The sequence below is a fragment of the Cynoglossus semilaevis genome, chromosome 4, assembly GCF_000523025.1.
Source record: "Cynoglossus semilaevis isolate Cse_v1.0 chromosome 4, Cse_v1.0, whole genome shotgun sequence".
Classification (NCBI taxonomy): domain Eukaryota; kingdom Metazoa; phylum Chordata; class Actinopteri; order Pleuronectiformes; family Cynoglossidae; genus Cynoglossus; species Cynoglossus semilaevis.
In genome coordinates, this window is record NC_024310.1 from 16435409 (window position 1) to 16459554 (window position 24146).

The 24146-nt window shown below is 41.3% G+C and overlaps 3 protein-coding genes across 4 annotated transcripts in view; 1 reads left to right on the top strand and 2 right to left on the bottom strand.

The window, feature by feature from the left end:
- si:dkey-103g5.4 (uncharacterized) overlaps positions 1-16210 on the bottom strand; it is a 22128-nt gene extending 5918 nt beyond the window's left edge. The window contains exons 1-26 of one of the 2 annotated variants that reach the window (XM_025055022.1): positions 15933-16210; positions 15186-15409; positions 14010-14171; positions 13423-13602; positions 12613-12733; positions 12433-12525; positions 11769-11958; positions 11521-11683; positions 10568-10756; positions 10315-10489; positions 9221-9360; positions 7865-8041; positions 7188-7318; positions 6961-7118; positions 6113-6340; positions 5667-6005; positions 5431-5579; positions 4905-5163; positions 3452-3622; positions 3154-3311; positions 2934-3074; positions 2442-2583; positions 2113-2264; positions 1813-1938; positions 1074-1263; positions 254-328 (exon numbers count right to left, since the gene is read on the bottom strand). In XM_025055022.1, the coding sequence (XP_024910790.1) occupies positions 254-328; positions 1074-1263; positions 1813-1938; positions 2113-2264; positions 2442-2583; positions 2934-3074; positions 3154-3311; positions 3452-3622; positions 4905-5163; positions 5431-5579; positions 5667-6005; positions 6113-6340; positions 6961-7118; positions 7188-7318; positions 7865-8041; positions 9221-9360; positions 10315-10489; positions 10568-10756; positions 11521-11683; positions 11769-11958; positions 12433-12525; positions 12613-12733; positions 13423-13602; positions 14010-14171; positions 15186-15409; positions 15933-16059 (4360 nt within the window). In that variant the 5' untranslated portion in view covers positions 16060-16210. Of the gene's footprint in view, positions 1-253; positions 329-1073; positions 1264-1812; positions 1939-2112; positions 2265-2441; positions 2584-2933; positions 3075-3153; positions 3312-3451; positions 3623-4904; positions 5164-5430; positions 5580-5666; positions 6006-6112; positions 6341-6960; positions 7119-7187; positions 7319-7864; positions 8042-9220; positions 9361-10314; positions 10490-10567; positions 10757-11520; positions 11684-11768; positions 11959-12432; positions 12526-12612; positions 12734-13422; positions 13603-13749; positions 13948-14009; positions 14172-15185; positions 15410-15932 lie in introns of those variants that run through there. The other variant, XM_025055023.1, reaches the window with a different exon arrangement.
- A 1971-nt stretch (positions 16211-18181) lies between these two features.
- Positions 18182-20105, top strand: LOC103378416 (uncharacterized). The gene is made up of 4 exons (XM_008309622.3): positions 18182-18252; positions 18366-18424; positions 18512-18605; positions 18709-20105. The coding sequence occupies exons 2-4, from the start codon at positions 18376-18378 to the stop codon at positions 19544-19546; spliced, it is 981 nt and encodes a 326-aa protein (XP_008307844.1). The 5' UTR covers positions 18182-18252; positions 18366-18375; the 3' UTR covers positions 19547-20105.
- Positions 20106-20129: 24 nt separating this feature from the next.
- Positions 20130-24146, bottom strand: part of LOC103378432 (zona pellucida-like domain-containing protein 1) — a 4412-nt gene continuing 395 nt past the window's right edge. Inside the window, exons 3-10 of the mRNA XM_025055256.1 lie at positions 24131-24140; positions 23525-23751; positions 23220-23410; positions 22819-22891; positions 22641-22738; positions 22477-22560; positions 21752-21923; positions 20130-20691 (exon numbers count right to left, since the gene is read on the bottom strand). Of these exons, the coding sequence (XP_024911024.1) occupies positions 20524-20691; positions 21752-21923; positions 22477-22560; positions 22641-22738; positions 22819-22891; positions 23220-23410; positions 23525-23751; positions 24131-24140 (1023 nt within the window). The 3' untranslated portion in view covers positions 20130-20523. The remainder of the gene's footprint in view (positions 20692-21751; positions 21924-22476; positions 22561-22640; positions 22739-22818; positions 22892-23219; positions 23411-23524; positions 23752-24130; positions 24141-24146) is intronic.

A 24146-nucleotide genomic window follows, 5' to 3' on the forward strand; every position in this document is an offset into this window, starting at 1 on the left:
CCCCGCCCTCCCCCCGACCTTGGCTCAGGTCGCAAAAAGTACCATTATACATTAGAAGTTTAGGAGATGGCAACATTTTCTGTCATGTTTAAAACAATTATGTGACACTTCACTGATCTCTCCTCTAAAACAAGACCAAAATAATAACCTGGAGCCATTGTTCACACAGAGACAACAACACCATGTCTGTCTATGTCTTCATTCAACTTCCCTGAGGAATTTGGACAAATGGCCACCCCCCCTCCTCACATACCTTTCACCACAGGCACAGATGCTGTCCAAGCTCTGGAGGCTATCTCCAAACTGTATGCCTGCTTTGGAGATAAACCTGAAACAGTTCACATGTTATTCTTAATGAAGCAGCCTGGCAACAGCCTGTTCCTTTTCTAACTACAAACTGCTGCATCCTCATAAGACTTCATCATTTGTGTCCTAAAAAAACGTCTTTGTTCTCAACGAAAAATACTGAAATACATAAATTAACCCCAGTGTTGCTCAGTACAATGTGTGAATACTCATTACATGTTCTGGTTGTGCAGTTATTTTTAAAGTCACTCCCACTTCAACACATCCATGGCTTCAAATAGTCTGCACTTCCACAGCATGGTGCATGTTTGTTCGATGAATATTTCTTATATTCACTATTCACTGTGGAAAATGTAGAATGTAGAGACTCCAAAAAGAGAAAAAAGCTACCAGGAAACTGAATTAAATTTTTATTCATGACTTTTTTACACTGTCCCTGGAAATTGATGATTGATTTCTATTTTTGTACGTATTATGAAATGATAATGCAGTCAAACTAGATGAGCTGTGGAATTTTTCAAAACCACACAAGGCAAAGCTTGCAGTTCTATTCAAACTTATATTCAGTGCCACAGTGAGAAGCAGAAAAACTGCAGAGTGGAGCCTCAAAATGTCAAATAATGACAAACTACTCTTCTCCTGTCCAGGCTGTCGTTGTAAATGACTCGTTGTCAATCTGTCTTTTTGTGCCAATATTTTCTACCCTAATGTTGTACTGAGGATTTTGTCATGTAATATGCGTCATTGGACTGTTTGCAATTCACAACCTGTGACCTGCTGATTGCAGGCGTTGGAGGAAAAGCTGCTGGTGGGTTGTTTCTCTTCCAGGACCTGGTTGAGTCTCTCCAGCAGAGGCAGAGCCTTGTGTTGAAGCAAACCTACAACCTTCTTCTGTCTCCGTCCACAGCTCTGGCTCAGACCATATTCTTTGTACCAGAAGCTGCGGCACAGAACTACCTGAACAATCAAGGAGGAGACAACACAGATTATCGTCCAAAAACTATTTTAACCACGATCTATCTGAACACAAACCAGGTTCCACTGTCTTTGATGAGCTATGGAGGACTGAAACATTCAATAAATAAGTACATAATTAAATAATGACTTAATGTCATTAATGAATTAAAATAACAATTCATTATATATAATATATATATATACAATTATTTCACTTATTATTTCACACTTTAATTCTGATTTTAATGAACTAATGGCACTTTCACTCCACCATAGAATTGTATATATATATATAGTGTGATGTTTGTAGGTTTGTATTCATGTAGATCTGTTGATATATATGGGTTTATGAGCACATCTAAGTACATTTAGAGGATTTTAATGTTTCAATTAATTCCATCATTTTTATTTCGATCTAATCTAAACTGAACTAAACTAAACTAATTCCTAATTTTGCTCACTTTGATTATTCCTGCGGTTCCTAAAATGCATTTCTCTGAAGCTAAAACAAACATATTATTTAGGATAATGACTCTGTGCAGCATTGACCTGAGCAGTGTCGGCACGGAGTTGAGAAAGATGTCGGACAAAATGCAGAGCAATCAGTGCAACATCCAGATCTGTCTGTGTGGAGCAGCACTGACTCCACACCTCCCTCAGTCTCAGCTCTCTGCCCTGTAGAGAGAAAAAAAGGGAAAACACTTCTGTCTGAAAGACATCGGTACCATTAATGTGACACACAGCAAGAACACATCAAAGCTGAGCCAGTAAACTGCTGCAGTGCTTCAGGAGACATGAATATTTGTCCTGAGAGGAGAGTTTACAAAAGACCAAAGCTGCTCCTCTGACCACAGTATGGACAGATGAAGTCCAGTCTCCCTCCCGTCTTGTCCATTTTTCTTGCTCTTGCTGCAACCGCTCCATACAAACATCCACCTTATCAAGGCCGGACAAGAGCTCGGACTGCCAGACGTTCTCCTGATCCCACTCCTCTTCATCCCCTGCACACACAAAGGCACAAAGACACACTGCCAACCCAAAGAAACAGCGAACAATGAAATGATGGAAATTACTATGCAGCACGGAGCTGCGCCTTGTATGGAAAGCAACCACAGTGTAGGTCATGACTGCAATTTCCTACATGCTCCTCTCTCCTGCCACTTTGGCAGCTTATTTACCTTGTGTGAGGATGAGAAAAACATGGCAGGGCAGGATAAGGACAAGGTGAGAGTGTTGAGCCGCTCGTCTTTGGGCCTCGGCCTGTGATGATTCTTGCAATTCTGCAGCCGCCTCCCTCAGCTGTCTCCCTGACCACTGGACCTGCTCCACCAATGTGCACATGGATAACAAAGGTGTCACGTTTTTGCATACTGCCAGAAAAACCCACACAATCAACTGCTGGAATAAATGTAGGGGAGCATACATATGCACATATGCATTCACAGAAAAGGCATCGCAACCCTGCCTCCACCCTGCCCACTGGCCGACCATGGACGTTTATGAAAAGAATTGCTTGAATGACTTTTCAATGCTATTTGCTGCCACCTTCAAACACATCACTGAGTCATTTCCATTTTCAAAGGATGCAATCATTTTTAATCGCACCCCTACATTCAGATTCATATATACTGTATATACATATACAGCCAAGACAACATCTTCTTGCTGACCTGAGAAGAATTCAAGTCTGAGATTCTACAGAGATGCTGGAAAAGAGCTGAGTCCATATCAGCGAGGATCTCTTCCTCACGCTGCCTCTGCTGCTGCCAGTAAGTGTTTCTCATACACACCTCCCTCTGCAGCGCCTCCACCTGGTAAAGACAATAGAATCACAAGTAGTTCAGGTGTGATTTAACTCTAATGTGCAGATGTTGTTGCTAACTGTCTCACCTGCACACTGTTGGTTTGGTTCTCCAGTGTGAGCCAGTAGGGGGCAGTAATGGGCAGAATGTTTTTCCTGCTCACATCCAGCCTTGCTCCAACCACTGCGGCCAGAACACCTATCACTGGATCCACAGTTTGAGCTCCATATCGGATCGCCACCAGGCCTGAAACGGTTAAATTGACATTGATGTATTGAGTGGTGTGATGTCTGTAGTATTGCTGTACATCAGTGATGGCAAATGTGACTGAACATTAAAGGCAGCACTCCTATCCGAAACATCTTAAGTAGACAAAAACACATTACCTTGTCCACTGTGGTTCTCCATGGTACCTGCTAACGGCACTGTATTCCCAGACATCAGATCCGTCTGACAGCCCAGTACCGGCACACTGAGACCAGATCCCATAGGATCGGGATACTCCAGTCCTAACAGAGCTGGCACACAAACATCAGAGCCTAGCAGCGGCATCTCTCCTGGATTAGAAAAGAAAAACAAAGATGATTAAAACTGTCCTGTATGTCAATGGCAGTTCACTAGTCTAGACTGAACAAAGAGCTTTGCCATTTACAGTACAGTACCAACTGACAAGGAAAGGCTGCCTGGGGGCAACACTTAAAGAACCAGGTCTGGGATATATCCCACAACCCACTGAGCAAATGGAAAATCAAGTACAGGGGTCTTTGACTTAACTTCGACTTCTGTTGTAAGACCTCACATACTGTACTGTATGTCACTCATCTACACTAACTCAGTGGTAACATGAAAACATCAGAAGAGTCTGGCTTACGCCTGGGAGCTACAATGAAGGGCAAAAAGTTCCCAAAAAACAAATACAAAAGAATCCGATGGCATACAACCAGTCAATATAAACAAAATCAAAAACTCTTCTGCGTATAGCGCCGTGTGAAGTTTTTGTGCGAAATTTGTATTAACGCCATATGTAAGAATGATAGTACAAGACTTTCTTTACAGTGACAAAACGTGATCTTTAACACACTTCTGGTAAAGAACATACGACGGAACCTTGACTACATTATCCAATCAAAGCACTGATCCCAGACAACCAATCAGGTCCTGTAAATAAGCAGGAAACTCCTTTATCACTGTTTTTAATGTGTGTGTAATCTGGATACATTTGGCTTCTTCTGGGAATAATGTTGTGATGGAGCTTCTGTTTCATCTCATGTAAACATAGATAAGGGCTTTTAGTGTGGAGCACAATTTAATGTAAGGCGCTAATGAATGTGGGACGACATCAGACGCCTAGTTTCAGTGGATGGCAGTTGTTTGATCATCTTCCTCAGGCTCACAGAGTCTTGCCCAACTCTGCTACTAAAATAAAGTTTGAAACTTTATTTTAGTAAGAATGGTTATCTGAGGACAGTGCTGTGAGAAGACAAGGAAAAAGTATAAAAGAATAATAATAATAATGTGTTTGCCTTAATGCAGGGTTTTTAAAAAGAATGTGTGCTATCTGAGCTTTGGAAGTGGAAAAATATTTATAAAATAAATATTTATAACAAAGGCAGGAGAAACAGATAAGCAGATAAAAAAAGGAAAGCTGCATTTTTTTTTCTCACTGCAATGAGCAGACAAAAAAGTATGAAATAAAAGTAAGTGAATGTGGAGGGGTTTTTTTTTTCAGATATTATTTTTCCAGTTTCAGGAAACACTGTATGAATAAATGCACAGATGACTTTATGCTGTAATGCCCACGAGCAAATACTTTCCATATCTCATTGTTATTTTCCTCACCTAGTATCCCTCCATCCTGCTGGAGATCCAGAGCCCAGTCCAGTATCATCTCTAACCGGGTCTGTAACTGAAGCTGACAGTGAAGGCTTCGACCCCACGCCTGCTGCAGCTCCTTGGCTGCAGCCAGAAGATGATCCTGACGACCGCTGCCTCTCTCACTGCCTGAATGAGGCTGCGAAGGCTGCAGCCCTGGATCTGAACCCCACTCCTCCATCAGTGGCTTCAGCAGGTCCAGAATTTTATACATTGTTGCCAGAACCTGAAGCAGAAAATTCTGAAGGCTATGATGGTTGTGACAAAACTTAGTTTATTTGAAACATTAGTTTTCATTTTTTCCGTAATGAATTCTATAAACTTATAAAACATTCACATCCATAGCACATTTATCATCAATACAGGTTTAAAAATATTAAACCTAGAAATACAAATCAATCTTTTTATTTTTTTAAAAATCATTCATGTTAATAAAAAATGTAAATAAACATCAAATTACTAGTACTAGTACAACACAACTAATACTCCACACCTTGCTGTCTAGTACAGCTTGGTATCCTCCTGTATTCGGCACCAGTTGTCCTGCCCGTGTGCTGGCTCCTCTCACTTTCATCAGGCGACCACTTAGGGGTTCGATGAAGGATTCACCCAGTAGGACTCCACCTACTGGCAGCACAGCTCCTGCACAGTTATAAAAAAATAGGTTTCAAGCGACGTTACAATAACCTTTATGCAGTTTGGACTGAGGGTGTCACCAACATCACTCACCTGTAACTGTATCTAAACTGACCCCCACGGTCAGCACAATATTCCCTGTCCTGGGATCCAGCATGGGGTAACCAATCTGTATTGGCTGAGGCAGGCGGGTGATGGGGCAGACATGAACTCCCCCCAGAGGATAGACTAGTCCAGTCTCAGGATGGATGGTCACAGCCAATATAGGCACTGGAACCCCCATATCCGGGTCGGCCATGGGAGCACCCAGCTGCAGCCTCTGTCCAGGTTTAAGTCCTCTGAGACGGGAACAGGGCAGGGGCAGGTTGGAGTTGCGAGAGATTGGATAAGGAATAAAAGGAAGTAGCGGACTGTCCCACTTTCTGCTGTCGCCTGGAAGTAAGAACAGCAAACATTTTCAGGATCTGGATCCCCAGACTGTATCACATTTAGTTCCAGAACAAAAGACATCAGGTAGCCCTCAGGTTTTATATAGTTACCTGTACACGAGCCTGCTGTGATCACCAGTGTAGAGGCTGCAGGGTCGTAGGCCACGTTATCAGCAATGGGCAAAACCCTGCAGGTCTGTGGGTGCAGGAAGAAATCAGGTGGTACTGCTGTGGTGTGGCAGCTGCTCAACAACATATGTGAGTAAGAATTTGGTCGAATGAGGCCTGTGACTGAATCGCAGTGAAGCACCGGGCAGGCAAGCATAGAGCCATCAGGACCTGGAGAGAGACAGAAGGAGCTGCGTCTGTGAGCAGTCATTAAACTCTGATGATGAGTATCATCAAGCTGTTCTGCATTAGAGGGGTGGAATGACGTTTTCAGGAACAACAGCAACAAATTGGCATAACAAGGTCTTTGAGCTGGCCGGAAGATACGTTGGTAATTTGAGTGATTTGATTGGATGGTCAAAGAACACAGGATCTTCAATCTAGCAAACTGAATTGAGCCACTTGTATGCTCGAAAATTACATTTTCTCTGTGTCTACTGCTCCACTGTCAAATGAACATTCTCTGCTTGAAGCGATTTAAAACTTTTGCCATGAATCTGACTGGACAAACTGTACATTCATGTATTAGGATGTTGATTTGTTCGGCAGGACGCCACTGAAGGCCTAGGTCAGAAATACACAGTGGATCACTGATTAAAACTAATTCATATAACGTTTGTTATATTTAGTGTGTTGTACAGTATATATAATTTTAACATTTACTTAGTGTATATTATTATACTAGTGTATTTATAATTGTGCGTCCTAGTGCAGTGCACACTTCTAGCAAAAGATGGTGCTGTTCCTCTAGGATAGCTCCTAGCTCTTTCACTTAGGTGGGTAACACTCACCAAAGATGTGCTCCCTGGTCAGCACTGCTCCTGTGTCAGGGCAGAGTAGCTTAGCTCCTGTAGCCTCCCCCAAAAACTCCCAGATCCCCTGACGTTGGCACTCTCCGGTCACCAGCCCTCCCATCTCATGCACCAGAGAGTTCATTCTCTGGATCCAACTGAAGATAACAGCAAATATATATATATATATATATGTTGACATAGTTGTTTGCTGTGAATGGGTTTACCTTTGCTGGTGTAGTTCACAGGATGGTTGGTTGGAATTATGGAGCTTGTTGAGCAAACGGAGGGTCTCTCTGAGATGACTCATGAAGGCACCATGGACTCTCTGCTGGGCCTGTTGCTCTTTCCTTAAAATCTTAAAAGGAAAGGTTAGTGGTTAGGGTTAGAGTTGAAATAGTAATTTTAATTATCCACAGCAAGTATTTGGTGGTATGTTCATCTGCAGTGATGCCATCCCTTTCTTGCTCTGCTTTTTTCTCTCGTTGAAGGTGATCCAAGTATTTCATGTTGTACTATTGGATTGTAAACCACCTAAAGTGGCCAAATAAAATAATGCCAGTTGATGGTTTATACTGACAATTGGAAAAGTGAACATAACTCTGCACACCTACAGTAACCTACACCTACAGTAAGAAAGGAAGCAGTGCCACTTTAGGTTGTTCTATGGTGATGAAATACTCTAAGTTTATAATTATTTTAATATATTATATGTTAAAAAAAACTCCTTTATTTTCGTTGCACATGTCACATATACAAGGCAAAAAAGCCTTTAATGGACCATGGCATTCAAACTGTGTTAATAGCACCCCTTGCAGGGGAGGGAGAAGTGGTACATGTTGTTTGTATATAAAGAGGAAGCAAAATAACCACATGCTTCAGGAGAATATGGGTCTATGTTCACCTGTATCTGACTGTCAAGCAGAGTTCTTAGCTGTGAGGCCAGAGTCTTGCGTCGCACCACCTCCCTCTCCACGTCCCTTCTGATCCTCTCACCCTCCTCACCCTGTCTCTCCTCAGTGTACAGGCATCGATGGAGGGGCTGCAGTTTCCCAAGCACTCCCTGGTATAGTTCCTTCACCTTGATTCACACACAGAACATGAGTGGAAACAGTTACTAGACCACAACCCAGTTTAGCCTCCTGCTCACTTAAGCAGCTCTGATAAGACATCCATGATTCTGAGACAACACTGTATCATTAAATGTGCCGTCTCCTCTTACGTCCTCATCACCTCAGTGTCCCCAGGGCTGTAACCACAGTCACAGGCAACAATTTGCACAGAGTACAAACAGGAAAGATGTGGGTGACTATAAACAGATGTATTTCACCCATGACATCCAATCTGAGTCAGAGTACATCAACTTTGTATTTGGGACAGAGATATACAGTCAAAGAGATATAGCTGAAAACATACACCTAGTAGTGAATCTTCAAAAGCTGATTGTGGCGTAGACTGATACACTGTTGGTTCTGCCCTGATCCTCCTGTAAACCTTTCTGAAGAGAGACTTTGTTAATGTATCTCACTTTAAACAATAGTAATCAGAACTGCAGCCTGTAGACAAGAGCAGAGATTCTCACTGAAAGGCTCGCTCAAGGCTAAAGTGACTGAGCAACTTGGCCCTTTCCTGTGGCATTGTTTGGTGGCAATGATTCTAGTCTTAAATGTACAGTCTGTGTTGTTCCACAGCTCTATGTTTCATTAGACAACAAGGTTACCCTTAACTTAACTGAGGGCTGTTATAAACATTCCCTACAGGGTCAGTGTTAATAATGGCTACTGCGAAATCCTGGAGTTGGAGTCAAACCCAGCGGCTGAAGACTCTGAAGTCAGTTCTCTAGTCCAGACAAAAAACCATTCACACTTACATTCACATTTGTGCACAATGAGAGAGTGAACGGTTAACCTAATTCTGCAGGAAGCACACAGACATGTAGAGTGAACATTGTGTGGTCCACTGGAAGATTCTGGTCTTATATCACAGAGGAGATCAAAATCTGTCTCAATGTTTGGTTGAAGTTGAAGTGGTTGAAGTATCTAATATGTTGAAGATATAACACATGAATACATTTCAAATTTTATAGACACTCAATTAAAAAAGAAACGGAATTTGTTGCTGTCACCTCAAAATGCATGCAACTGAAATGCAAACTTCTTTTTTTGCGGAAGACATAGTTAACATATATTTGTAGGAACTTTTTTTTAAACATACCCTGTGGGGGTTTTTTTATATAGCGTTTATTCTAAGAGCTGCTGACCTCGGCAGTGAGTTGTCCCAGTCGTGTTGTTACAGAAAGGCTCTGTTTGAGCAGGAGGCTGTAGAAGGTGTTACTGCTAAAGGCCTCCAAATCCACCTGGTGTTCATAGTCCCAGAACTCCCCCAAGGTGTCTGCACAGACTGTTGGTACGATGACAGAGAGCAAGAAAATGGGAAATGTAAGAGAGTAAAAAAAGAGCGTGAAAAGGACAGAATATAAGACATGTTTCAGTCAGGAAATAAAATACTGGTCACAAGGTTAAACTGCATGCATGCTGTACAGTAGTGATCATCAACTTGTGGTCCTAATTCGGCCCACCAAACCTTCCAATGCAGCCCTGGACTGGATTGCAACATAAACAAAAAATAATGTTAGACAGATTTTTCTTTCTTTTTTTTTTTGTGTCCAGCCTCTCAGTGTCCAGAAAAACGCTGCTTGGTGAGCCCTGCTGTACAGCATGGACAAATATTCCCAGGTCTCCCTATGTTTATGAGCATTTGGTGATGGTGGATGCAGAGAAAGTCATGCCCATTTTGTCTTCAAAGACTTCTCTTGAAACACGTGACTCTAACCAGCAAAAAATATCTATTTTAGCTTTTGGCCTGGGGACGTCATACAACCGAACACACAGTGGATGATTTTGTTCTTTGGGTGTATTTTTTTTTAGTTTGTTTCTCTTTTGTCTTTGCACATGATATAATTGGTTGGGTGGGACCAATACCAAGGGGTCGCTGCCATTGTTATATAAGAGGTCCCAAGGGTCCTTGAAGACCAATCAGCTGAATGCACCTCATGTGTCTGTGTGTTCCTGGAAAAGCTACACTTGTGGGGACATATTTCTGGAAAAATACAAATGTTGTGGGAACACTTTGTTTTATTTGGAGGTTTAAGATATGCTTTAGAGTCAGGATCAGGGTCAGATTAGAGTGAGGGTATGGATTAGGAGTCGATGTGAATTTGTAATTCTGTTATGTCTTTGTGATGTATAAAAACAAAGCGTGTGTGTGTACGGATTGTAATGTAATGAAAATATGTTATGCAACGGTTTGAAAATAAATGTGTGTGTGCCTGTGCTTTATCTGTGTCTTCTGCACCTGTTTGAATGGAGTCTTGGGTCATTCTGATTTGCTGGTTACGATGCGTCTTCCTTTGTGAGATCACCCTTGAACCTTTTGATGAGTAATCGTCCATGTGGTAGGACAACTGCAGCAAGCGGTACTGAGCTCTGATTGGCTTCTTCTCTGGCCAACCATATTCACGGAATAAGATCTGCACATGGGATAGAACTATGCTTTATCTGTTTAAACTTTATATTTTCTGTGTGTGCGTGTGTGAGACTGTACTGACCAGAGCTGTGACACACAAACACAGGATGACCACGGCTCCAAACAACAAACCTCCAGTCACTGGCCAATCAGGACGAAGTAACAGGTTACGTCTCCTTCTGATTCCCACCCTGGTGACGTGGCGGGGAGTGGTGGGGAAGAAAATGTCAGACTCGTAACACTGGGCCCCTGGAGGCATCACCTGAACATACTGAGAAAAAACAAAAACTTGGTTTCATCATCTCTAAAATTCATCATTTTATTCTTTTTACTCAAAAGAAATTGGTCAATTCCGATGCCCTCGAATATCAACTTAAGGGCCCCAATGTCAGGCCCTTATTGGCTTACTCTGCTTAGTCTGGACAGTATGTCATTGCCAGTAAGAACTGATTCTTTATCAACCTACCTGGTTAAAAAACATTTTATAAAAACGAAGTATAAATTAGGCAAAAAAGGAAATCCACTTAGCCTGGCTTAGCCTGATTAAACGTAGAGATGCTAAGAGTACAGATGTACTGCTAAAGGCCTAGAATACTGAGGAACTCCCGTGGTGCACTGAGCAGTTTCTCCCTGGACGTGTTCTTGTACATTGTCATTATAATGACTTGTCCTCAGAAGAAGAAGTCATTTTAACAACATGACAGTCTGGTATGCTCCAGCTCCTGCCAGTCTACAGAGCATCATCCAGGATTGGCCACAATCTTCCTTCTCATAATGACCTCTACACCTCCATGATCTTGAGGCATGCAGGTAAAACCATGGCTGATCCCTCTCACCTGGCCATCGCCATCTCCCTCTGGGTTAAAACCTCAGGCCACCAGTGATGACCACAACCCGATGCTGTTGTCATTGTCATAGTTACTATTATTAATAATGGTACAAATATAAATAATCATAAATCATTTTATAGATTTGCCCAATACATCTTATTGTCCTGGCAGACCAAACATACTTAATCACTGTAAAAGTAATTACCATATGTTTGTGCTGATTGCTGCTCAGTGTGAAAACGTGCACCCCCGGCTGACTGAAGAACACCGAGAAGAAGCTGGGAGGGCTCCAAGACAGGGCCAGCTCCTCCTTCAGCTGTCTGAATGCCCCCCAGTCAAAGTCCTTGTTTGTGTTATACAGACTGTCTCTGTGGGACAGGACAGTGTGAGTCGAAGTGTCAGATCCAACCACAACACAGGTTTACAATATACAGGTGGGTCGTAGGGACTCACTGGTCATACTCAGGATAGTGACGTTTGTCCACCGCAAACAGCAGAACGTCCCCCATATGGAGACATGTGGTTGGGTTCAAAACTCCAACGATGTTTGTTACTTCTTTCTTCAAGTCGCTCTTGTTTTCTCCACTTCCATGGCTCACATTACCAACGTTAGTGATTCCCAATAGAAAATCTGCCTCTTCCTCTAAAATCAGTAATGGACCTTCATTTACAGTCACACCTTCACCAGGGATGTATCGATACACTCAACTCAACTCAATACAATATGATTGCTTCAGACAAATCATGACCAAATATGATGATCCCTTTTTGTAAGAACTACAGTATGTAATATACTAGCTCGCACCAATTGCATTTTTTTTTTTTTTTTTTTTTTTTTGCAATTCCAATTTCCGATTTTTTTTGGCAAGTGACACAACCAACGTTTTTAGACACATACCACCACCAACAGTACAGCCTGTTTAGTCTCATGGTATGACCAGTGACTTTTGAGACAACGCAGTCTACTCCTAACGCTTTGATGGGTAATTTTTCTTTCAACCACTGCAAATTGTCATGTATTTGTATTGATTATTAATTGATTCAAGATGAATCGTTACATCCCTAATCTTCACTATTATCATTATTATCATGCTTTTAACAACATGTTGTTACAAACTGTCAGGGTTATAGGAATCCGTCCCTATAGTAACAGGAAACAGGTTTTGAAGTTCTTCTGGGAGTCCACTCTGGAGGCCCAGGAAACCTGCATCTTCACACAGAACATATGAAAGAGAGGGTTAAGAATCCACATGCACAAGAGTAAATCTTACATGTTTGTGAACGTCTCCGTGGTTACCTTTTGTCAGGACAGTGTAAACGGGATGTGAGAAGTGGAAGGGGTCGCTGCACTGCAGAACTCCCTGAAAATCCCACTGTTTGAACATTGTCTCCAGCCTGCTGTCTGGGACGCTCCGCACCTGCAGACACAACAACACTCTATAACCTTATATTAGGTCACTGCAACATAGGCGACACTTGTGTTAAGTGTTCACTGCTAGTGCAATAAAGACAGCATTGTGTTTAGTTTTCCACTGCTTTGTGTCTTCAGGTAGCAAGACTTCATTGTGTCTATTGTATGGCAGGTTCAATGAAACTACTGTATGGATGTGAATTAGGGGTAAAATGGGAAGTTCCAATACCTGCACTTTTTCCTTTTTTACATTACGGACCATTTCTACAAAAAACGGTGTCTTTTTTGGTTGAACAAAAGCAGTTGCTCTACAAATAATCCATATAAGGCTGTATGATGTCTTCAGCCGTGGTGCTTCTATCAAAAAATTCCTTCTTTGTAAAATGTGGCAGAGTAAAACCTGCAGCAAAGCCTCAATCTTTTGTGTGAGTTTGGTTAAATTTTGATGATGCTCAAAAGGTTTATTGGTGTTTTACGGTTGGAAAAACCTCAACAAATCAAATGGTAACATATCTCAACATTTGACAAAGATATAATTATAAAAGTCATCAGAATTCTTAAAGATGACAGAGACCTCTCTGAACAAGTTGTAGTGATCCATACCATCAGACACCTGCAGTCATTCTGTGTTTGTCTTCATTTCTTTCACCGTCTTTGTTTTTGAGGACTTTAAATAAATGATCAGTGTTTACTCACCACATTCCCATATCTCCAAACCAGTTCCATGTCTCCACCTGGCGTGCACTGGAGCTGCAGTTCAGCAGCTGCTTTGTTCCTGCACAGGCCTCCACACGCAGCTCTCTGAGGAGGCTGCTTGCAGACACACAGGCCCAGCTGTCCGTCATAACCCCAGTAGTCCGCTGGAGATTGACACACCTGCAGGAAGACTTCACTTCATAAATCATATAATAATTGACTCTTTTTGATCCATCATTACTCAAAAACAAAGTTCTAAAAAAACTAGGTGAAAAGTAACATGTATCAAAGGTTACAGTGTCAAAAATAAACAAGGCTTTCACAGACCTTGCTTAAAGGCTGCCAAGAGTGTGTTTCTGGTTAATATTAAGTGGGACTAATACCGACAACAGCGTTTCTAGATAGAACTTGTGGGAAAGGGTCAAAGACATCTGGGTTATGTTCACTCTTCTTGTCAGTAGCATCTGTAAACAAACACTGAAGTTTACAATATCTGTAAAAGAGTTCCTGGTGGGTTTTCACCTTTGGTGACAGAACCTTTGCTCTACTTTTAGGCTGCATTAGTATGTGAATATTGGCCGTCCAACCTGCTGCCTACAGTGGAGTGACCAGAGATGCTTGTCCAGACAGTCTCCATGCTGCGTCCGTGCTTGTCCGTCCCTGCAGACATTGTACACCTTGTGTACACACACATCTCCATCATCAGCTGGTCGGTAGCCGATGGTACATTGACACTGCCCATCACTGATCTGCGGAAGAAGCAGCACGGCTGTGAGAAAGTTATTTAATACAAAGCTCAGTCGTTTAATGTAACAGTTATATTTTTTTATTCATCTGCAAACAGGCTCCTCTCAGAGAGTAACTCAAAGTGCCAACTCATTGTTGCCATCGCTATTTGTTTGGAATATTTTTCATTGACCCAGGAGTGTGCAAAAGTTTCAGGCACTGCAAATTCTATCACTGATTGTGTTTAGTGATTACATTTAGAATCATGATGGTGATGATAGTGATCTCAAGTTTCAAACAAAAGGATCTGCAGAGAACAAATGTCCAACATCTGATGAGAATTCAGGGCAGATATAGAAGTCAAAAAGCCATACATCTGACAGGGAAACCAGACCAAGATCAGTTTCTTTTTCTTCCTGCCATTCTTTCTGACATAATAAGACTAAAACAAATCTTATTCCCTGATCATAGGGTGACGAGTGAAAAGACAGGCAGTTATATCAGCTGCAGCAGACTTAACAACAAGACCCTATCGTGAGGTAACCTAATCTACAGCTCTTTCAGCTTGATGAGATTGTGGGTCTAAAGTTACTGATAGTGAGGAACCTATCGTGACTATTTACTTACATTCATTGTCTACCCCAACTCAAGGATGACACATTAACAAAAAGTAAGTTACTTCTGCTGATGTGGAATAAAGGAAGAGCTTAATGGAACAAAGAGGAAAGTGGGTTAATGGTACAGTAGGAGGTGGGCGGCGAAGTAGCGCTGATATAAAGTTAGCATGTAATTGTACCACAGGAAAATAAATTCCTGTCAAAATACCTGCATGTTGTGTTAAACAACAAATATGAGAAATGACTGCAGACACCTAGTGTCGTACGCCCCCCTCCCCAGGACTAAGCAGTGCACAATTGGAGACCAAAGGCCATGGCTATCTGGAATGCTGGACCTGACCACCACAGACCACCACACGCTGTGAAGTCTTTAAGAAAACTTTTAAAATAATCTTTAATTCCTGAAATCATATAATTCACCTGGAATATTTGTCCATCTGTTGGACAGAGACATGTCTCTTGTCCTGAAAGAGGCTGTTGAGCCACAGGGCCACAGAACCGTGGGGTCGGTAATCCCGGTCTAGGACAATAGTGGTGAGGAGGGCACTTCAGACAGCTTTCAATGGATGTACCATCAGGGGTTGGTCCGTAGGTTCCTTTAGGACAGGGGACTGCATTGATGCCCCCCACTGGGCAGAAGAATCCTAAAAGTGAAAAGAGACAATCAACTCCACTTGGAATTAAACCCAGGATTAGTGGTTTTACTGACATATTTGACATTGGATGGTGCATCACCAAACACAAATGTCACACGAAGTAAATAACATAAGTAAGGATAAAGTACATAATGATATGATTACCTCAGTTTGAATCATGAGCCTGTTTAGTTGAACACCAGCTGATAAACCCGCAGGAATAGAAAAAAGACAAACACCATGACCTTCACCAGCTCAGAGTCTTTTTTGGACATTTTCATAGCCAGCATCTGGGACCACTAAGTGGAAGGATATTCATTTGTTTTACCCATTGATGAAAAAAGTTCCAATTATTAGCTCTCAAAATAGTTAAACTCACTACATAAAACTGAATAATATTCAGGGTGGTGAAGTTTTGGGATGCCGTGCCTCTAGACACAAAACACATTAAAATCATCAATTTGAAAGCTAGAAGTTAGCCTATTTCTTTTGCTAATTTTACTCACAATAGCATAAAGTCCGCAGGGCCTACCTGGCAGGCAGGGCAACTTCTCCTGGTACTGGTCACTCAAATTATTTGCTTGCGATGAAGTGAGCAGCACAGGAGCAAACAGCCAGCACAAACACCCGAAACTCTTGCATCTCCCTGTCCTCTGCATGGTGATGATGCTGAGCTGAAGGGAACCTTCACCTCATTCCTGAAAACGCTTTTATAATCTGTCTCCAGCACATCAGGTATTGGCCAAAACCAAAAAGACAGTTATTGCGGCAAACATGCCACAAACTAAAACCTCTCCTGACTGCTGTGGTTGTTTACACATAACCCGAGCTGCCTGTTGGTTGCAGCTCCAAGGTAAGTCGTGGGCTTGTTGGACTGTGCAGCATCTAATGGGCTGCTGAATGATTTATGAGGCCTGTGAGGTTAGGTGACAGTGACAGGTACCGGGGTTGGTGGCTGATGAAAAGGGAACAGTGAAAGCAGAAGGAAAGTCTTTCTGATGTCCCCAGATCACATTACTGCGTTTGTTTGTCTCAGTCCTAGCATGAAACTGATTGATGATTCAGCTCCAAACGTACATCACCACGGAGCTCTGCTTGAACATGCTGTTTCACCGAAATAAGTCACAGCGTCGGTCAGAAAAGACTTTCTCAGTTGAGAATATGTCACAATGATCCAAGAATTTCAGTGAATACGATTTGGTGGTCATTAACATGCTAAATTCTGTTCTTTTTTGTTTTGTTTTGTAATTCTTTTAAAATTAGTTTTAATTCTGTAATTATTTCTTTAATGTCCTAGTCTTTACCCTATAGCTGCCTCTATTGCCCCAAGGGGCTACAGAAGGTTTTGTCAATCTGAAGTATGTGAACTGCAGAATGAGATGGTGGTCAACCGTGGTGTTGCTGCAATGAATCATTAGGTTTGCTTTAACACTGCAGATAAGAATTTTATCACTGTTACCTTATACAGCCGCCTCTTCCTCCCTCTCTCGATATTGTTATTGTATTGAAATAAGATGTTAGACTTTGGAGCAGAGAAATAACCTACATATTTCGTCATGGCAGCTATGAACTCTGATCCCAGAGTGACGACTTGTAACTTACCTAACATAAAGAGGATTCAACTTTCACCTAGAAACCATGTCACACGTAGGAAACCACTACACGTAGCATTTTGCATCTGTAGTGCAGTGTAATTAATTAAAGCAATGATGGAATGAGTTAAAACATCTATACTTTATTTACTTTCACCTATAAGTTGTTGCTTGTTTATTAGAGAGGGGAAAAGAGTTGACAGTATTTCCAAGGCAGTGTCAGATTGCACAAACGTGTGTAAATACTTGGTTGTCAAGCTTCCAAATCAAGTCAAAATAAAGCAGGTTCACAAAGAGAGTCCAGACCAAGGGACACTGAATGGTTGTGTAATTTAAGTTGTTCAAAACAAACAAACAAAAGGGAAAAAAATTACTCTCAATGTTACACAACGTGCCACAAAGTAACCACACGTCCTAACATCCATACAACCCTGGTTCCTGGCAAAGTGACGTCAAAAGCAAAAGATCCGGTCAATTCTCTTATCTGACCTTTGATGGACAAACTTGAACCAAATGAACCTCATCAGACGTCCAGATACCAGCTTGGATGTAGTGGTTCAAAATGTGATTATTTTTTATTTATTACTCACATTTTGACATATTGTTTTGTTTTATTCTTATCTGTGTTTTTATTTTATTCCTGCAGATGACTTACTTGTAATCAGTGCTAAATAGTTTTTGTGGTTAAGTGTGCAGTGTGTGTATGGTGTTGGTGAAGCTACACTTGTGGGGACAGTGTTTTATTGTAGGGACATTTAGCAGGTACCCACTAAGTGGGAGATACAGTCTGGAATTAGGATTAGAAACAGGATTCGATTAGAGTTTGGGTGAAATTAAGCACAAATACATGCCATGCCATAAACTATGCAATTGGGAATCGCTCAGAAAGTATTAAAACCTGTGTGTGCGTGTGTACCTGGTAAGGTATATTTGTGGGGACATTTTTTTTAGGACACAGTCCATGTGAGGGTCTACTAAGAATTAGAATTTTAAGATTTAATGAGTTAGAATTGGAATTAGGGTCAGATCAGAGTGGGGTTTGGAATTGGTGGAAATGCTCAGAAAACATAAAAAAGTGAGTGTGTGTGTGTGTTGTGTGTGTGTGTGTCCTGTCTGTCTATCCATGTTGTTTCCTGACATTACTGTGACCTTCCACGTGTAGAATGTTGACACAGGCAGAGTTTGGGCAGCTCCTCTGATAACACAGACTTTATAAGTCAGATGAGGGGAAAAGTCTCTCTGCAGATCCTTGATCCCCAGGTAAGGGCCAGCAGCTCATTCATTCGTTGATGCTAGTGATAAGAACATTTAAACCGAGTCACATTTTCAGTTAGGTCTAAATTCTGATGTTTCTCTCGTCTGTTCTTTTACAGAAAAGTAAATATGCATCTGAAGGTTTTGATAATCAGCTTGTCATTCTTGACATCCTCAGGTATACTTTTGTTTGGTCAAGCGGTCTGTTTAATTAGGTGGTGGTGGTTTTTTAAATAATTTTAATCATATGTACTCGTATATATAGCATTCCCACTTCACCGTAACACCAGAGGGGCAGTCTGGACGGATTCAAAGACCAACCAGGCTCATGACAAGACCAACCTCACAAAGGACATGGAGTGAGTACTGGTCAATATCTGAAACCAGCTTGTCTACATTCACAGTTGGAACTTTGTTAGACAGTTTAGATTATATAATTTGTGTTTGTCTATCTTCCTGAAGCAATCTCTACAAGAGTCACCTTGACAGCAACAGCCTGTACTACCAAGGAGACCATGACAACAAGAACCCCATGGCGGAGGAGATGCAGCACAAACTCAACATGGAGTCTGAGCGCCTGCGCACACGACTGCGCCAAGAGCTTGCGGAGCTGCGGGAGAGGTTGTCACCATCATCAGCAGCGGCAGCACACCTCAGCTCCAACCTGGCAGACATGAGAGAACGCTTGCTTCCCCTCATCCAGGAGCTCCACAGCTCATTGAGCAGCAGCACTCAGGAGCTCTGCAGCCAGCTGAGTCTGGAGGCAGCAGATGGTCAGGAAAATGTTAATCCATCTCAAAAAGGGGAGGCTGTCCACTGGATAACGCAAGCCCTGGAGCAGAGCAGGTCCAAGCTGGATGACATCATTTGCCACTTCCAGACCAAGACATTTGGGATGCTGGAACGATTGGCAGAGGTCAGTGCTGCTGAAGAAGAGTCAGACAAGTCAGAGCTCTGGCAGCTAATGAGGTCCAGGGTAGAAAAGGAGGTCACATCGCTGAGGGCAGAGGCACAGAATAGAGTGGAAGTTCTCAAAGCAGAGATGGCTGCCATCACAGAAACAGAACTGTCTTTTAAGGCTGAAGTGACAGCCAGTGTGGAGCAGTTCTGCCACGGAGCAGCCTTGCTAAGTCAAGTGTTTGAGGAGAGGTTTTTTAAAGGGCTGGAGGAGGATTTCACAGAGGCACACCGATCCCCCATCCCTTCCTCCACTTCCTCCATGCAGCCTGCAGGTTCTCTGCAGGAGGACTTCTCAGTGAGACTCTCTGTTCTCATCCAGGACATTCTACACTCAGTGTAGTGACGGAGTGACACCGGTACAGATTTGCACTTTTTCTTGGTAGGAAGCACTAGTTTTTAGACGCTCAATTTTCATGCAACACTATTCTCACATGGGGACACATGGCTAACCTGTTTATACAAAACCTACAAAACTGAATTTTATCAAAGCAACATGTGTCTTTCTCCTATAAAAACACTTTAAAAACAACTTTTAAATTAATATTTTTTCTTTGTTTTTATATGAAAATCCATTTTGTTCACCCTGGGTTGTCCAAACTGTTTCCTGTCTGTTTTTGGCAGCATGTAAATATATAAATGTAAATACTGATCACTGTAAGTTTTTTAAATTTAAAATGTGACCTTGGCAACTGTGTATGGTGTAATAATGTGAATGGATAAAAGTTGTTAGCATTTTAATGTGTTCATAATCTTTAAAACACATATGTTCATTTTATTGATTTAAAGTACAAAACTGTTTTCTATACAAATTACTACCAAAAAATTATGAACAACAAACATCAGGTAGATTGAACGACATATATGGTCAGATTAAAGTCTCAGTAAATATTAGAACATTATATTGATCTCCTATTTCTTCTACAGATTTTTCATGCAACTTATCATGTCCTTTATTAACATATCATAACATGTTTTAGCATAACATGTAGAGTTACGTGAACCAATCGACAGAGGAAGTGATACGTAACCAAAGGTACAACGTGATCCTCCTGCCAAATCAGATTCTTCAAGAAGACCAGCTGCCAGAATTGATCAAAACAGCAGCAGCCGAGCCCAGGAGCACCAACAGGTTCATCACATGCACGCCATCGTTAGCAGATGAAATAAGAATACCTGGTAGAGACAGACGGACGTTCTGTTACTTTAGACCGCATCAGTACAGTATCTACTTTAGATGTTCCTGTGTAAATAAAAGTAAACTCACCGTTTTCAACCATATCAGTAGTTTCTACATAAAGAAAAAATAAAATTATTTTGTCACCTCTTTTGCATTTTGAAAACAACTGCAAATGTTTTGAAGTAATTGCATTTGAAAATGCTCCTACCATCTGACGCAGTATAAATTGGTCCGGCAGAGAGAGTGGCTGAGTCCTTGCCTACGTCTCCAAAGGGGGTCAAGGATCTTTTTTTCTTAAAATTACAACTCTAAGGGAATAAAGAAGAAAAATTAACACCATTAATAATAGGATGATAAAAAAAACACTGTCTGGAGTGCAGATTTATTAAAACCAGGACCTGTAGAACATTTGAGTTAAAAAGTTAACAATCTTGGCAACCAAGAGTTTACTGATCCTCGTGGTGACATTTTATACAGAATATTATCCTAAAAATCTAATTGCTGCTTCTAATGCTTAAAATGGCCACACCAAACAGAGCTGTCAATCAGCTTGTTCAAGGAGAGTATCGAGTCCACTACTACTTTGACATCTCCAGGAAAAGGAAGACCTACTGTTTGGATTATAAAGGACGAAGAAAGTGTAAATAAACCTTGTTTTGCGGTGCACATTATTTAATAATTTTTGTTAAAGATAAATTGAAAGTCAAGTAGCATATAGTTAAAATAGCACGCTAGCTTAGCAAACTGATGTGAAGCAAAATATGTGCCTGAATTCTGTGCCACTGTAACAAACGTCACAGCAACTGGAAACTCTTCTTTTCATGTATAACTGAAATAAATAACATGGAATACACACACACATATATATATATATTTCAGTTAGAGTGATTTTATGGAAAGTATAGCATTTGTAAATAATGCAATTACATCATGTGATATCTATCCTGTGTGTATTGGGTTAGTGAAAGTCATTTTCTTTCTTAAGGTAATCTAACCACACAATATCCATGATTTCTTCAGGGTACGTATAATTAGATTAGATTTTACTTAATGTTTTATTATATTTGACTTATATGGAGCTCTTTCAAAAATCATTATTGCTGATGAGAGGAAATGTTATTGGGTTTTCTTTAGATATAAGCTCATTTTCATTTGAGAATGAATAAACTTTCCATCTGTTTGACTATCTGGCTGAAGTTGCAGATGCTTAGTTCAATATTATAGCATTATAATGGATTACTTTAGGCACTGCAATAAAAGCTGTGTGTTTAAGTTCTCTTACATTCTGGTGCATTGACTGAATACTTCTTTGTGTGACTAGACATTTCCACTTGTGATCAGTCGGATCATTAAATTAACTCCACTTACAGACAGCAGCTCTTGACATTTGGTGGGCTCACAGAGTCTCACCAGACAGTGCACAAAGAGAGAGGACTTCGTCTGGTCACGGCCCATCAAGAAGCGGAAGGCTTCAAAGTGGAACTTGGCGGTCTTGGATTCACCGTTGCTTGTTAGGTTTGACCTTTCATTCACTTCACAGCTGTGGGAGAGTAGATTCTTTTATAGCTGAAGTGTTTGTGACTTTGGTATAAAAACTAACCATTAGTGCTGCACCAATCATTTAAAAGGTTGTTAAAGGACTGTTGAAGGTCTGGTGATTTTTTAAAAAAAAATACAACTTCTTTCAGACTTTATTATGTTACTATTGTAGTCTGAAAGATTTATTTTGAAAATTTCCAAAATTACTTCAAATAAAAAAACTGAATGGAAAATATTCTTTCCCTGTGGCCCAGTACCAATGGACCCACAGACCGTTAGAGGTCTGCAGGTCAGGGTTTTGGGAAGCTCTGAGCCAGGTATAGTAACCCTGCAGGAACCCATATGACTAGCTGTGGTCCAACTGTTGGATCCAGAGCCCATTTTGAGACCCATTTTCAGATTTTGAAAAAAAATGTCGTAAACACTCATACTTACTTTAGAAGTACACAAACACTCCAGAGAAACAAGTATGTGTACCAAACTCTGACAAAGCCAGTTTTGCATATGTCCCCTTTAAATCCACGACATCATTGAACTGCTGTGTGTTTCCGTACCCAGTGAAAAAGCTGTGTTTCTCACTGTTGCTGATGTTGAAGGGACTGGGCGTGCTGAAGCAGTGGTCCATAAGTACATGAAAACTGTAAACACAGAAGTTGGAAAGTGACGTTGTTGCTCTTAAAATGTGCTGCACTCACTGTTACAATCGAACGACACGCACTTCCCTGTCAGGTTGATCGCCTCGACTGCTACATAGACCAAGGTTCGCAGCTTAAGTCCAGTGGGAGGAATCACGAGTGGATGGGCATAGTCAGAGTCCTGGAGAGAAATCAAAATGTATTTCACTCGGTACAGATTATTGTGGCTAACCCAGATCTAACAGACATTGTTAGACTTACATTAAAGATGGCTATTTTTAGTGAATCAATAAACGTTCCATTTCTTTCATCTTTCGCCACAGAGACTGACGATCTAAACGTCAAAAAAAAAAAAAAAGGAATGTGATTGAAAATGCAAACACCCATTATGTCAATAACATCTACAGATGGCTTGCAAGATGTAATTTTAGCTAATAGCACTAGTTTTAAGACCAGAGTTCCTGTTTAGGTCTCATTAGCAAGACTACGACGTTCCTGACTCAACAGGAACGTCGTAGTCAACAACTCAGTCGGAGGTCAAGGAAGGAAAAGAAAGGTGCAGATGCTCAAAGAGGCAAGTAGGGTGGCCCTGTCATTTTCAAAATCTCTTGCATGCAGGAGTTGTATGTCTTTTGCGGCAGAAATTCACCCACACTACTCACGCCACAATCTGTGTGTCATTAAGGAGGTACTGCAGGGGATAACGGCAGGAGAATTCGTAGGTGAGGTTGGTGGAGTAGCTGACCAACCCCTGTTGCGCCCTGGGCGTGTCAATGAACCCTGTCAGTAGAACTGACTGGATACTGAGGAAATCACTAAAGGCGCCATCGGGAGACGTTTCCTCATCCACAATCTGTGTCAGACAACAGGAGAGAGACTCCTCAGATGAGTGTCTGCCATGGAGTCCAATAGCAAGGAGTCATTTTCCCCGGGTTGTTTTTGCATGTTGTAACTCAAAGCTTCTAACCTGCAGCGATTGACGGCAGGGATTGTCCTCACTGTCGTTGACGGGGAGTTGGAAACGGAGGACGGGCGGATCCACACTTGTGTCAACAGTGCCTAGGCAGTGAGGGTTATTGTGGGCTCCGTTCAGAGCCAGCTGTGTCTCGTTGAAGCCGGCCCACTGAGCTGTGCAGAGGTCGACCTCCACAGAGATCGTAGTGTAACCACAGCCCACGGTTATGTCAGAGTTGTCTTTAAGACGAGTGGACAAAGAAACTGGCATTAGCAAGGCAAAGATTTATATATATATACAAATATATATATATTTATGTTTATATATAAATTGTACACATATAAAATATATGCATATATTTACATTTATATATACATATAAATTATATATATATCCAAAACAAAAAAATATTTTTCCTTTACCACAGTCTGTTAAAAAAAACTGTTTGAATTACACAAAGGTTTAAATGTGGATTCCTTTAAATCCTTACTTGCCTCGAAATTCCAATGATATGTCATCATTTTCATTCACTCTAATTCAACAGCTCATTAAAGTCCTGTAAGTCAAAGAGCCTTTCTAAGTGTTTGTAACTTTGTAAATGTAATCAAAACTACTAACCTGGAGTCCTGTTGTA